Genomic DNA, 14117 nt, shown 5'->3' with positions numbered 1-14117 from the left:
AATTCAAAACTTCAAAATATAAATTGAATGACCAAATGATCTACGGCAACTTTCTCTAATCTTCTCTTCCACTGGAGCTACTCCAACCTTTTCATGTATATGCTCATTTTGTATCCTGTCTCTAAGAGTAGAGCCACTCGTCCACCTCAGTATCCTCATATATGCAACACTTAACTTAATATTATACTTCTCTTTTAATGACCAACATTCTACATCATAAAGCATTGCGAGTATAACCACCATCTTATAGAATTTTCCCTTAAGTTTGAGTGGGACTTTTCTATCACACAACAAGCCCGATGCATTTCTCCACTTCAACCATCCAACTTGAATTCTACAAATAATATCCCTATCTATTTCACCATCACTCTGAACAATAGACCCAATATATCTAAAACAATATTTTAATAAAGCTAATTAAAAAAAATAAAAAAAAGTCATCAACAGAAAAAAAAAATTATTTGAACTTTGAAAAAATTCAAAACAACCTTTCCATGCGATCATATATATTAAAATTATTATATCATGCCTCAAACATAAATTATAAGGTTATCTAGATAATAATCTTGAAAAGCACATCAAACATTAGATCAAGTTTATGCAAATTCTAAAAAGAGGAAAGCATGTCTTCTCAATCTGACGCGAGGTTATCCACCCAGGGTTATCTTATAATCTTGTGAGGCCAACCTTGAGTGAACGACGACTTAAAATTACCTTATAATATTTTGAGGCCAACCTTTGAGTGAAGGATGATTTATTTTAGAGTTTACTTATTTACAATCCTAGGCTTATGCAATGGATAAATTGGTTTCTGCCTATGTTGCACCGATACCGATACGACGACACGGATACGACACGATACAGATACGGTACACATCAATTCTTAAAAATACATGATACGTATACGTCGCGGATACATCATTATAATATATAAATCATACATGAAAATTTAGAAAGTAATCAAAGCGTAATATTTGAAATGAGAAAAAAATTTGAAAGCAACATTATCTATAGAAATGTATCTAATAATATCAAAATAAAAGTAAGCATTAAATATTTAAATGTCTAGTAAAAAAAAAACAAAAATTGTCCAGCAGATGAAGTTTCAACTATTCAAAAGAAGGAATGATATGATTAACTTCTTCAGTGGTTTGTCTTTGAATTTCTATATCATCTTCAATAAATATCATAGCTTCCAATTTAGGCTCATCAAGTGAAAGATTAGCAAATTCTAATATTCTCATATCCTCAAGAGATTCAAATCCATCTTCAACAACATCCCACATTCTGTTGTCTCCTTCCATATAAGTTAGATTTTTCCTTGAGAGAAGCCGAAAGTTTGTATGCATATAAACTAAATCTTCAGTCCATTCTGAAGTAATTTTATTTCTCATCATTGATTGGATGAAGGAGTATGTGCACCAATTTCTTTCACAACAAGATGAGGATGAAACTTAGCCAAGCAATTTCGTGGCGATTGTTTTAAGTAGAGGTGCTGAAGCTCCATGTATAATCCACCACATTTTCAGATCAATTCTCCACCTATCATGCAATGACTCTTGGTCACCAAAGTCTTCTAAATAACAAAAAAATTTAGCAAGCTCAATATTAATACTTCTTCTCTCCTCTTCATTTGGAAAATAACGCTTTAAACATGTCTTCATCATATTTGAAATTTCTAAATCTTTTTGTGGAGAAACTCTTTAAGGATCCTCTTGATGTCATTCTTTAGTTGAATATCTTCAAATAACATTAAAAGCAAATAATGAAAAAATGTTGAAATTACTAAACAACAAATTGTGAATTAATAATGAAAAAAATGTTGAAATTTACTTGGGATTTAGTGAGTGAGTCAAGCAATATAAAGACGTATTACTTTTGCTCTACCTATCTTCTAGAATAACATAAATAACATCTCAAAAGCTTGAGTTTTCATGAAGTACCTTCCTCTCAAGTCTATATATAATTTCTTTTACTTTGACTAGCATTGAATCTCACATCTCATAAATGAGATGTAAACAAGACTTATTCGTACCAGCTACTCTCAACATCGCATAAATTGGATCTGTGAAATTTAAGATGTAATTAATCTCATCCCACCATAACTCATCTAAAAGCTTATCCTTTACATACCTAGCCTTTCCAACATCTTCTTCCCTACAAAAGGACCATTTGTTACTGATCACCATAGCTTAAAGTGATTTTTTTTTTTTGAATCTTCTCAACATAACTATAACTGAGGCAAACCAAATTTTAGCAACTGCAAGCATCTTCAAATTAGAAAAATCATTGAACATAGAGTCTCATGGAGTGATTCATAATAAAATTTCTAATTACAACACCATCTCTAGCCATCACTGTGATCCAATGGCATTCATTGTAGGTGATTTTGTTTACCTCGGTATTCTTAGCTGCACAAATGTTCTTCAAGGCAAGATTAAGCATATGCATAACACATGGTGTCCATAAAATATAAGGATAGGATTGTTCTACAAGTAGACCTACAGCTCTACAAACAGGTGCATTATCAATAATGACCTGGATGATGTTTGAAGGGCCCACCATCATGATAACTTCTTTGATTTTTAGAAATGAAAAACTTACCCTTGTACTGTCCTTCACAGTTTACAGCTTTGATAAACATAGGATAACTCTCTGTGACAGCCATGAAGTTGATAAGTGATCTTCTTTATAGATCTGTCTACCCATCACAAACCAAATTAACTCATTTTTCCTTCCAAACTCCTCTAGTAGGCTCAAGCAATTTCTCAATATTATCCCTCTCTTTGCAACAACTTCGTTTTAATGACATTATATCATGGTGGCATGTATCCTGCAAGATTATTATTGCATGCGGAGGTAAATGTATTCTTGTAATATGGATTCCTTGCTAGGTTAAAAGAAAGTCCACCTGAGTAAAACATTCTAACTATTTCTCCATCTAGTTGTTCTCTCATTTGTAAATTAAATGCTTTCTCCAAAGCACTATCTATAATATTTTTTTTTTTATTCATATCCCTCCATCAGGAAAGGCCATTTGTTTACAGTACTGTCATCACTTCTAATTGAAGAAGATGATGAAGTATATGAAGCATGGGTGCTTGGAAATATAATATGTTTTGGAAACTCCTTTTAACTCATTTGCTCAGCTTCACTAATTTTTCTTTGTAATTCAGTCATTTGTGTTGAGCTTATCTTCAGGCATACTTTAATTCCATGACCATTAATCTTCAACAAATGAGCTTTCACTTTATAACATTATCCTTTGTATGTGGCATTACAGTAATTGCATTTGAATGCAATATTGCGACCCCCTTCTGATGTTTTATCTATTTTTGATACATACCCCACAGAAGTTTGTTATCTTCAATATTGGTCTTTGATGGACCATCATCAGACCCAATTCCTACGCCACTAAAGTTCATTATCCTACGAAAGATCGACACAAATTAAACCACATGAATTTAAAACATGAAAATTTTTAAGTAAAAGTGTAGATATGTCGCAGATATGCCGATCGTCTAATGGGGTGCTGCCCCTTGGCAGGGTTCGACCTGCCTGCTTGTAAGAGTTGTTTTAAAGCTTTCTCTAGCTTCTCAGTGCCTCTTGAATCCATTTAGTACCCCTCGGTACCGAGCGGTACCGAGCATTGATACTGAGCATGGTAACGAGCATTGCGAAGACGTACCGAGCGGTACCGAGTTCTGGTATCGAGCGGTACCGAGCAATACTGAGCGGTACCGAGTAGTACTGAGCGGTACCAATCATACGATGAAGAAAACGAACCTTCACTACTCGCGTTGCCTTCAATGTTCGCGTCATCGAGCCGCTCCGTCGACGAAGGATGATCCTATTGGCTTTAATGCTCATGTCGTCGAGCCTCTTCGTCGACGAAGGATGATCCTGTTGGCTTTAATGCTTGCGTTGTCGAGCCGCTTCTTCGACGAAGGATGATCCTATTGGCTTTAATGCTCGCGTCGTCGAAACTCTTCGTCGACGAAGGATGATCTTGTCTGCTTTAATGCTCGCGTGGTCGAACTGCTCCTTCGACTATAACAAAGAAGACGAATGCCTGTGCGGAAACGAAAAAGCTAGCTCGCCGAAATGTTTAAGCCTCATAAATGAATAGGGATATCGAGCGAATAGCCGAAACGAATAGGGCAAATTGCTGCTCCCAATCATACGATGAAGAAAACGAACCTTCACTACTCGCGTTGCCTTCAATGTTCGCGTCATCGAGCCGCTCCGTCGACGAAGGATGATCCTATTGGCTTTAATGCTCATGTCGTCGAGCCTCTTCGTCGACGAAGGATGATCCTGTTGGCTTTAATGCTTGCGTCGTCGAGCCTCTTCATCGACGAAGGATGATCCTGTCTGCTTCAATGCTCGCGTGGTTGAACCGCTCCTTCGACTATAACAAAGAAGACGAACGCCTGTGCGGAAACGAAAAAGCTATCTCGCCGAAATGTTTAAGCCTCATAAATGAATAGGGATATCGAGCAATAGCCGAAACGAATAGGGCAAATTGCTGCTCCGTTTTTTTTTTTCGTTTTTTTTAATAGGATACGCGTATCTGATACGTGTATTCAATCAAATTTAAATAATATTTTAATTGGACATGGCAAAACCGTATCCGACACGTATCCGTGCCGTATCGGAGGCGTATTCGTATCCAACACGTCTGATACAACATGCCTCGTAAATAGGAGAATCTGTGTTACTTAGGTTACTGCCAATGTAAGCTTTGGGCTTATTTTAATTTGCGTGGTTAATTATTTGACTTTACCTGCTTATTAGTTTGGTTAATTTTACAACATTTAGCTAGAAAGAAATGCCATCCTTTAAGGCTATAGCACATAAGATAATGAATCATATTTCCTTCAAGATATTTAGATTGAAAATCAAAAGCAGTTGGCCCCTTGAAATTCTCTCTTACGGAGAGGAAAAAAAAAAAGAAATTCATGCAAGTTGATTGTTGTATTTTTTCTTATGACTGGCGGTCGTTTATATTTTTGCTGTGGTTATCGTTGTGCAATTTGGTTGTCTTTTGATCTTGTTCGCTCTTTAAGGTTACCTTTTGGAAATCAAACTTTTGGAAGCGTTGGTGCAATATTTTGCTGAAATTAGTGTCATTTTCATGTTTTCAGTCTCTGTTGCCTTCTACTTTATTCTCTTGCAGGCTTAATTTTTCCCATCGCCAGTGTGGTGTCCTCCTGAAGGATTTGATAAGGTCTTTAGTCCATGCATTATTGGCAATTGGAAAGAGGAATGACTAACTTTTTCTATAATTTTGCAGGTATCTTCTTTAATCATTCGATTTTGGTGACGATTGTGCGAGATGATGAAAAAGCGTTCATTTTTTGTGACAATTAGGCTCTGCAACTCTCAAATGATAGCATGAATCATGATAATATTAACTCCACTTCAAGGGCTTACTCCAAATAAGAATCCAACAACAGTAGTTAAACAAAATACATTCTATCTAGTTTCACTCAAATCAACATGAACATAATAAGCAAATAGTAAATGAAAAATGCTGCCATACTTCTCAACAAAAGGAAACCTATAAATTATCTGAATAATAGGTTCATCTGATGTAACAATGTAGATTTATCAATGCAATAATAATAAAGCAGAGGCTACAGTGATTAAAAATTGTTCTCACCTTTATGCTTTACCTTCATTTTTTTTTCTGAGAATCTTCAGATGCTTGTTGCAATTATGCTTCTATTAAGGTTAGCATGCCTTTATTGGAAAAGGAAATGCGATTTTCAGAAAGCAGAGATGTAGACCAAAGATCTACATAATAGTATAGCCTGGACCACCACCTCCTTCGGGCAGCGTCCACTCAATATTCTGTTTTGGATCTTTAATATCACAAGCCTACAAAAACCAGAGAAATGACAAAGGAAATGATCTTCAACCTTATTCCAATAATGCTTCTGAACTGAAACACTAATTCTTTATTTCTACCAAACCATATCATCAACAATGGAAAGCTTCTAGATTGCAAATTCGTGATGCTTGCTTCATTTGGGTGGAACATAATCAATGCAATAGTAATGCAAAAATGTTAAAGTTCAAATATAATTTTTTCTAACGTGTGGATTATCTCTGCTAGGGTTTTTCCCCCTCTTCTCTATGTTGAGTCCACGGCTAAACTGATCATCTCTGCAAAGGGTTCCCTCGCCTGAGCTATCCTGAGGGTTACCCCAATACTGTCTCACCCCCCATACTGTCTCAGTCAGTTCTTTCCCATCCCCATCATGGATAGATCTCCTCTTCTTTCCCTCACTAGCATCTACATTCTCTATCCTTGGCCCTAATCCATCTATTGTAATAACTCAAATATGTGAAATAAATTATTTTGAAAAACATGAAAATTCTGAAGTAGAGCATTTTGGTGCTGATGTGGTGAGCATTGCAACGCTAGGCCACGAAATATATATATATATATATATATAATTGCCTCACTCCACTGACTCCCACACTTGATTGCTTGGCCAGAAAGAAATTGAAAGAGGGAAAGAAGAGGGAGGAGAAAGAAAGGTCTTTGGATCATATTTGTCAATCATTCATGTTACATATTTTGTTCTATTCATTGTAAGTAATTATATTCTTGCTTCCATTTTCGTTGATTTTGATTTCTACCGGTATACCTCTCCCAAATATGTCAAAAATGCATTATATCATGATTTTATAAGCTTTCACCGTATAATTTTTAATATGTTATATATTTGATCATTATGAATAATATGATATGATTTTATTGCAATTTTACCAATTAAATATGTGTATATAAATTTCTGAGTAAAATGAGTAAGGAAAAAGACAGGCTAGAAATGGGTTGAAAAGCGATATACTTTCCGCTAGTCACATAAAATTGGTAAGCTCTAGTTAAATGCTAAAATGAAAGACAAATGCAATTCTTTCAATTTATATCTCAGTGATTGACATCTATAATGTCCTATAAGCTGATGAGGAAGTCAGTTTCTAAATGTGATGTCGCACAAAGGGCTTAAGACTATAATCTAGCTCTTGTTGGGCATGTCGTTTGTCATCGACCATTTTACATTAATCTCCTCCAAAACTTTTTACACACACCCTAGTGACCAAATATTCATCAAATAATAAAATCAAAATATTTTCAAATCATGTACATGCATCACAAGATAACTTTCAAACTGAATCACATCTCAAAGAGTGCATGTGCACTACGCAAATGCACTAAAAAAGCATGTGAATAAATCAAGAGATACATCAAATTTCCTGAAGTAAAAACGTCCGCATGTGCTCTGATTAATGTATTGAATGATCAAATTTAAAGTCAGAGAATAATGCAAGGGCTAAAAGCTAAAAGTTATATAAATTTATGCTTCTCTCAGATTATACAATTCCTAAAAAATAAGTGATTATCTGTTAAAATTCATAGACTCTCTTTTAAGTGTAAACTCAAGCTCTAATTTTAAAAGATGCTATTGAGCAAGCTTCATTATCCATAGGGTATATCATAAGTCCAACTTTAAAGTCTAATCATCCAACGAACAATGATTGAAGTTGGCGAGATTAAAGGGCCTATTATGGGTGTGGTTATTGCACAACATAATCAGAGGGAACCATTTTCAAAATTAAGCTTTCAAAGCTCAAATACAAACAATGCAAACGATCATTCCCAGATGATGGCAGCACTGATAGAAAATCTCAACAAGCGAGAGATTATCATGAAAATGCTCCCAAATTCCAAAATAAATTATTATGGAGCCCAAATTCTTATCAAATATAATATATATATATATATATATATATATATATCAAAATGCTCAAGCAAAATGTATGATCCAAAGTTCAAAGCAAAAATTCATCCACCTTTTATAATAATTTGTCAAGGGTGAAAAATTTGGGATAACCTCAGCTCATAAAGAATTAATGTTAAATCAAATGTATCACTATGATGATCTTCAAAACATCTCGCACTAGTAAAGACATAACACATCTCATGTGACTAGGTGATTTTTCTACCAAATAGCACACTAATAGCAAAAAGCCTTTATCCCACTACATGCGGTCGACTATACAAATCTTTTTTCTCCATTATGTCCTATTATGAGTCAATTTCTCATTTAAATCTAATAAAAATTATCATTTTAATATTTTCTAACCAAGTCTTTGTAGGTCTACCTCTATCTTTCTTAGCATAGACAGAATCTAATACATCTACTCTCCTAACCGGGTCATCTAGACGGTCGATGCTTTATGTGACTAAACCATCTAAGATGACTCTCTAATCTTATCTTCCACTGGAGCTACTCTAATCTTTTCACATATATAATCATTTCACATTATATCTCCAAGTGTAAAACCACTCATCCACCTAAGCATCCTCATCTCTACAACACTTAATTTTATACTTATCTTTTAATAGACAACATTCCGAGCTATAAAGCCTAGCAAGTCTTTCCACCATCTTATAAATATTTTTTCTTCCCATAGATTAGAGTACTTTTCTATCACACAACAGACCAAACGCATTCCTCCACTTCAACCATGCAACTTAAATTATACTAATAATATCCTCATCTATTTCACCATCGCTTTGAAATATACACCTGAGATATAAAAAATGTGCACTCTGTCTAATGACTTGATCATCGATCTCACCACTAGATTTATCACTACTAAAATTGCAGTCTTTGTATTCGATTTTAAATCTACTCAAACGAAAATCTTTAGACTCTTAAGATTGTCCATAATTCAAGTTTATCAACAAGAAGAATATCATCAGCAAAAGACATACACTAGAGGGCACCTCCTGCAAATGTCTAGTTAGAAAATCCATGAATAAAACAAAAAGATATGGCTTAAAGTTAATCCTCGATGTAACCCAACTGAAATAGAAAAATACTTGGTCAAACTACCTTGTGTTTGAACATATGAATATAAGTAACCATATGCATATCCTTAATGACTTGAATATAAGCAATATTAAATCTTTTCTTTTCAGGAACTCTCTCGAGCACTTCTTTTTGAATTTTATCACATGCTTTCACTAAATTAATAAATATCATATGAAGATCCTCGTGACTCTTTATATACTTCTAAGCTTCCATAGTAGACTTACCTGGAGTGAATCCAAATTGATTTTGAGAAACATTAGTATTACGTCGTAACCTATGCTAAATTACTCTCCCATAATTTTAATGTATGATACATTAACTTAATTCCTCTAAGGCCTCTAACTAGATTGTTTTACTACAAAATAACATCATTAAATTACAATTAAAATCAAAGCCCGGATATTCTCAATGGCTCAACCCCTAATGTTGTGAATTATGAAGTATACCTAACAGAGCAAAAATATTTCTATCAGATGAGGTTAACTTTTAATTATCCCCTTAAATAAAATATTCATCCTATAATATTTTCTTGGACGACATAACTCATGTCTTCCAATAAGAATCCTTCGATTAGATTGGGTCGACAACCTCCGCTGACTAATTAGACAAAGGTCCATGATAACCTATGATGACAGAATCATGAAATCTTGATAGAGTTTATCATCATCCCCTCACTAAATGCTTTAAGTTAAACGCGATAAACTTTTTTTATTTAAAACTAAATTGATGATATTATAATCTATACATTTAGCACATAACAACTAGACTTGAAAGTTTTATCTCATTATCGAGAGAGGTAAGTAATCATTGGGGCTTATGCCTATGAGAAATCTAAAATCATGTCATAAGTCTTTACAAAATGAGGGTGAAATATTTGGTATTATCTTACCAACAATAAACTCTACCTTCTAAAAATATGACCTAGAACAAAACTCTCTCAGTAGAGCCGAACGTGAATAATCAGAGCCCACACTCAACATCTTGCTTAAAAGGGTGAACTTCAATGCAGCTGAGCATCTCAGTAGTGGAAATTGAAACCCGTGCTAGCTCATTACAAGTCATATACAGCTATAAGATATACAACTATACTCATTAGCCTAGACCAATACCTATAAATAGGGTTTCTCAAGCTTAATTATTAAAGCATCTCTTTTCCCATTAAAAAAATGAACTCTTTTGTAAGCTTTAATCCCAAAGCTCTTTTTCTATGATTTCTTTAATCTCGGTACAGTCTTCCTCAGGAAGCATTGTTAGGGGAATCTTCTCAAGATGAATTCATTGATATCATCCTAAATTGGTCTAATTGAACTTGAAGTTTCTTGATCTTGAATTCTTACGAACAATTTTGAATCCAACATCAATACAACTTCAATTCATGATTTGGTTTTGATTATTAATTATATTTCTATTAATAATATTTTCTGCATATTTCATTGAATTGATTTCTTTTTAAAACATTAATTTGAGTACGAGTTGTCAAAACAACTACTAGCTATAATATCAGTTTAGCCACAAGAAGAGAAAGAAAGAAGCACCTTACAATGAAGGCAGTTTTGAGCATTGATTTGGAGCTTGTGGCCAAGCTTCTCATCTGGGACATACCTTAGTCAAAATAAAAAGTGGTTAAGAATTTAAACTGGCAGTTATAACCAAAAGACTTATCATACCATCTCGTTTGGCTTTCTGCAATTCAACTATAGTATTAAAAAACTACAGCCTACATAGCCTCCAACTAGATCATATTTGAAGACATAAATGACTTACTCGTACACACGAGCCGGGCAATACCGGGACTCTGGTCCTTCAAATTTTGGCAAGTTTACAAGCTGAGGAACATTCGGGTCCCTCAATCTTAGATGGGCAGGTTGGTCATGTTCATGATTCGTGTTGCTCCTGCGTAATAAATAGTGATTGAGAAAAATAAATAAGACAGCTAAGTAGGAAAAAGAACTTACACAAAGTGTTTAAAATTACAAATATATGCGATTGCCTCAAATTCTTACCGACCACTAACTTGCATTGAATGTTTTTATAAAAGCACACATCATAATCATCCTCTCAACTTTCAGAGGAAACAACACAGCCCATAAGAATCTAAATTAACATTAAAATGACTCCATACTAGCTGAAAAAGTTCCATTATAAAAAAATGAAATACCTGTGTCCTTACCAAATGTCCTTAACATCCTGGGAGGAAAGCAAGTCTTAGTAGAACAAAGACATGCTTAATCAAGATCATAAGTTATTCATTACTCTCCATACTGAAGCAAATGTTCCTCCGAATCTTTATCAGGCTAATGAGTTTGACGATGATAAAGATTCTTCTGTTGTTCTCCATACCATATCATTAGTTGCTACTATACTTCTCCATTAGTTGGCTCATACAAAACTATGTCTATAGAAAATAAAAATGAAATTGAAACTTCAATAGTAATGTTATTTTTCTAAGCTCATGTTCAATTATCCTTGCCCATAATTTTAGTCTGTAAATTGTAACCTTGACTAATATTAAGTATCACAGTTTTGACCATATCCTTTCAACAAAATAAAGGAAAGCCACTAAATATTTTCACTAATCATTTGATATCCTCTGTCCCTAAGATTTCATCACTAAGATTTGTTAACCAAAATGCTCCAATGAATCCAACAGTTCTCCAAATCTCAATGCGCAACACGTCTAAATCTAAAGCATTACCTTCATGTTTTCATAAAAGCAATATTTTTTAAGCACAAAGCAAAATGATTTAGGACTTAAATGCTTAGGTAATATTAAATAAGAAATTGCACGCTTTTGGATGATAGCAATATTAAATATTAAACTTGTAGCGATTTAAACAATGAAAGAAAACGAGAGAGTGGTGAAACTAGCTTAGGCCAAGTCACACAACTAGAAGTTAAGATAACAAAATAATCAATTATTCAAGCATAACATATACAAGGATTTTCAACGAGAAATCCCTAAATTAACAATGAGATTAAGTACCATGTGAGTCAACTCGCTGACTCTCTAGATTACTAGGCTTAGCGGAGAGAGTTAACACAATCCTTATGAATCAATTGTGACCACAATTGAGGGCAATTAAGAAGATATAAAATTTGGAGGAAGAGTTCACCTTCGTCGGGGTTTAGAAATAATATGTCACTGTACGGAGGAGAGTTGGTCGTCTATGGCTTCAGCGAGAGTGAAGACGAACCTCTCTACATATTCCTCTACAGTTTGGTCAATCTCCAGGTTGAGGTCGAAGAACGGTGAGTTGAGGATATCGACGTGACCTTAATCGTCGTAAACAAACCCGTGATCTTGTTCAAGATCCGCCATGTAATGGAGAAGAATAGTTGAACATGCAACTTCGGATTTTGGGAAAGTGTGGTAGGGAGGATGTCGTTTCGTGAATCTAAAATTAAGTTTCAGAAAATTGAAAATCTGAAATTAATCCAGAGTAGGAATTGAGAGGAAATTATCTTGTAAGAGCAAAGATGAAGGGAAGAGAGAAAGAGAGGGGTCGGCGGGTAATGGAGAAGGGGAGGGGAAGTTTCCAAAATCTGACAAGTAATTTCAGATTTTATTAGGATGGATTTTGGGGTTTTGCAATTTGAATTTCAAATAAGAGGAGGGAAAAGAAAGACACTCCTTGATGAGAGAATTGATTGAGGCTTAAGAAGGAAGGTATTTAATGAAGAAGAGAGAGAAAGGGGGAAGGAGACGGTGACATGTCTAGGGGGAGTGGGGCTTTGGGAAATAGAATTAATGCTTGCCTTATTAAGAATCTCCAATAAGATATGATTGAATTAAATCAAATTCAATTTGAAATTTAATTGAACTTAATTTAAGTAACTTTCCAAAAATAGATCATCATATATTAGGAAAAACTTTCAAATTCAAATTGATTGAAAATTGAAATCAATAGCTTTCCTAATTTAAGATGTTTAATAAATGGAAAGTGTTAACTAGGGAATTGAATTTTGGAGGCAAAGGGAGGAAGGTGAGGCCAGCGGCTAGGTTAGGATTAGGGTTGGGGTTTGGGCTTGGGCCAGCGATGTGGAAGGGGAGGGGTCTTGGGCCGATGGTTTGGAGGCGGGAGGGGTCTTGGGCCGACGATTTGGAGGTGTGAGGGGCTGTTCGGTCGGAGTTGTGGGGGTGGTGGTGTTCGGCCAAGAGAGAGGGAGAAGGGGAGGGGTGGCCGGCTTAGGATTAATGGAGGTGAGGGGTTTTCGGCCAAGAGAGGGGAAGGGGAAGTGATGGCCGGCGGTTTGTGAGAGGGGGGGTGGGGGGTAGAAGTAGGGGAAATCAACCACAAACTCAAATGCTTCCTGCGGTTGGTGGGTGTTGCGATGCCCTCACCTAGGGACTTCAATCTCTCCAAGACTCTCAAGCTCTTCTAAAACACAAAGTGCATAAATTGCTTATAATAACATTCCTTAACCTGAAAAAGAGAAGGAAATGGCTTTTAAATAGCCTCATATAATGAAAGAGAATAAAAGACCAACATGCCCCTATGGCTTACACATGACTAGGCCCTCAAGTGAGGGTATAAATGGAAAATGCAATAATAACAAAAATAACTAATTATAATAAAAAAATAAAATGGTGTGATCGTGGCCATAAATCGTTGGCCACGCTTCTAGTAGACTCTCCAAGGTCGAATGTCCTCATCACACAATGTAATGTGCAAGTGTTCTTTTTTTCTTCAATGCACAAAGCCCAATATAAAGTTACGCTTTTATTAACAAAAATGGTCATAGCATGTCTATCATGTATACATTTACCATGCACATACAATAGCCAATTAACTAAATAAGCTTAAATAATAAGGTTCAACAAATATAATGATACATCTAATAATAATTGCAAAATATGAATTATATGATATATGACTTAAAAATTGATAAGAAATTAAATACAAATATGATAAAAAGACCTAATTTGAAGATGGACTTCAAACTTGAACATCCAAATTATAATTTCTAACAATTTTTATTATGCACAATAAACAAAAAATAGTGAGAAAAAGACAATAGTGTCAAGATCAAGTGTTGAAGCTAAATTAAAGCCATGACTCAATGTATCTATGAAAGTGATGTAGGCAAGGGGGGGGGGGGGGGAAACATTTTGAATTATAAATTTGGAGAGCTTATAGGTCTTCTAATAGAATCAGCTCATTAATTTCTAGTAGAGAGCCTTTTTAGCTCATAAATTGAGGTTCATTCCCCCCATTTGCTGCC

The 14117-nt window shown here is 34.9% G+C and overlaps 1 protein-coding gene across 6 annotated transcripts in view; it reads right to left on the bottom strand.

Moving 5' to 3' along the window:
* Window positions 1-14117, bottom strand: part of LOC110112197 (electron transfer flavoprotein-ubiquinone oxidoreductase, mitochondrial) — a 46191-nt gene that overhangs the window by 957 nt on the left and 31117 nt on the right. For 2 of the 6 annotated variants that reach the window (XM_020844333.2, XM_020844337.2), the window contains 3 exons: window positions 10659-10787; window positions 10430-10496; window positions 5433-5883 (listed from right to left, as the gene is read on the bottom strand). In XM_020844333.2, coding sequence (XP_020699992.1) covers window positions 5800-5883; window positions 10430-10496; window positions 10659-10787 — 280 coding nt within the window. In that variant the 3' untranslated portion in view covers window positions 5433-5799. Of the gene's footprint in view, window positions 1-5408; window positions 5884-10429; window positions 10497-10658; window positions 10788-14117 lie in introns of those variants that run through there. The other 4 variants (XR_003699987.1, XM_020844336.2, XM_020844335.2 and 1 more) reach the window with 4 other exon arrangements.

The sequence above is a fragment of the Dendrobium catenatum genome, unplaced genomic scaffold, assembly GCF_001605985.2.
Source record: "Dendrobium catenatum unplaced genomic scaffold, ASM160598v2 fragScaff_scaffold_178, whole genome shotgun sequence".
Lineage (NCBI taxonomy): Eukaryota > Viridiplantae > Streptophyta > Magnoliopsida > Asparagales > Orchidaceae > Dendrobium > Dendrobium catenatum.
This window is presented reverse-complemented; position numbering and strand designations above follow the sequence as displayed.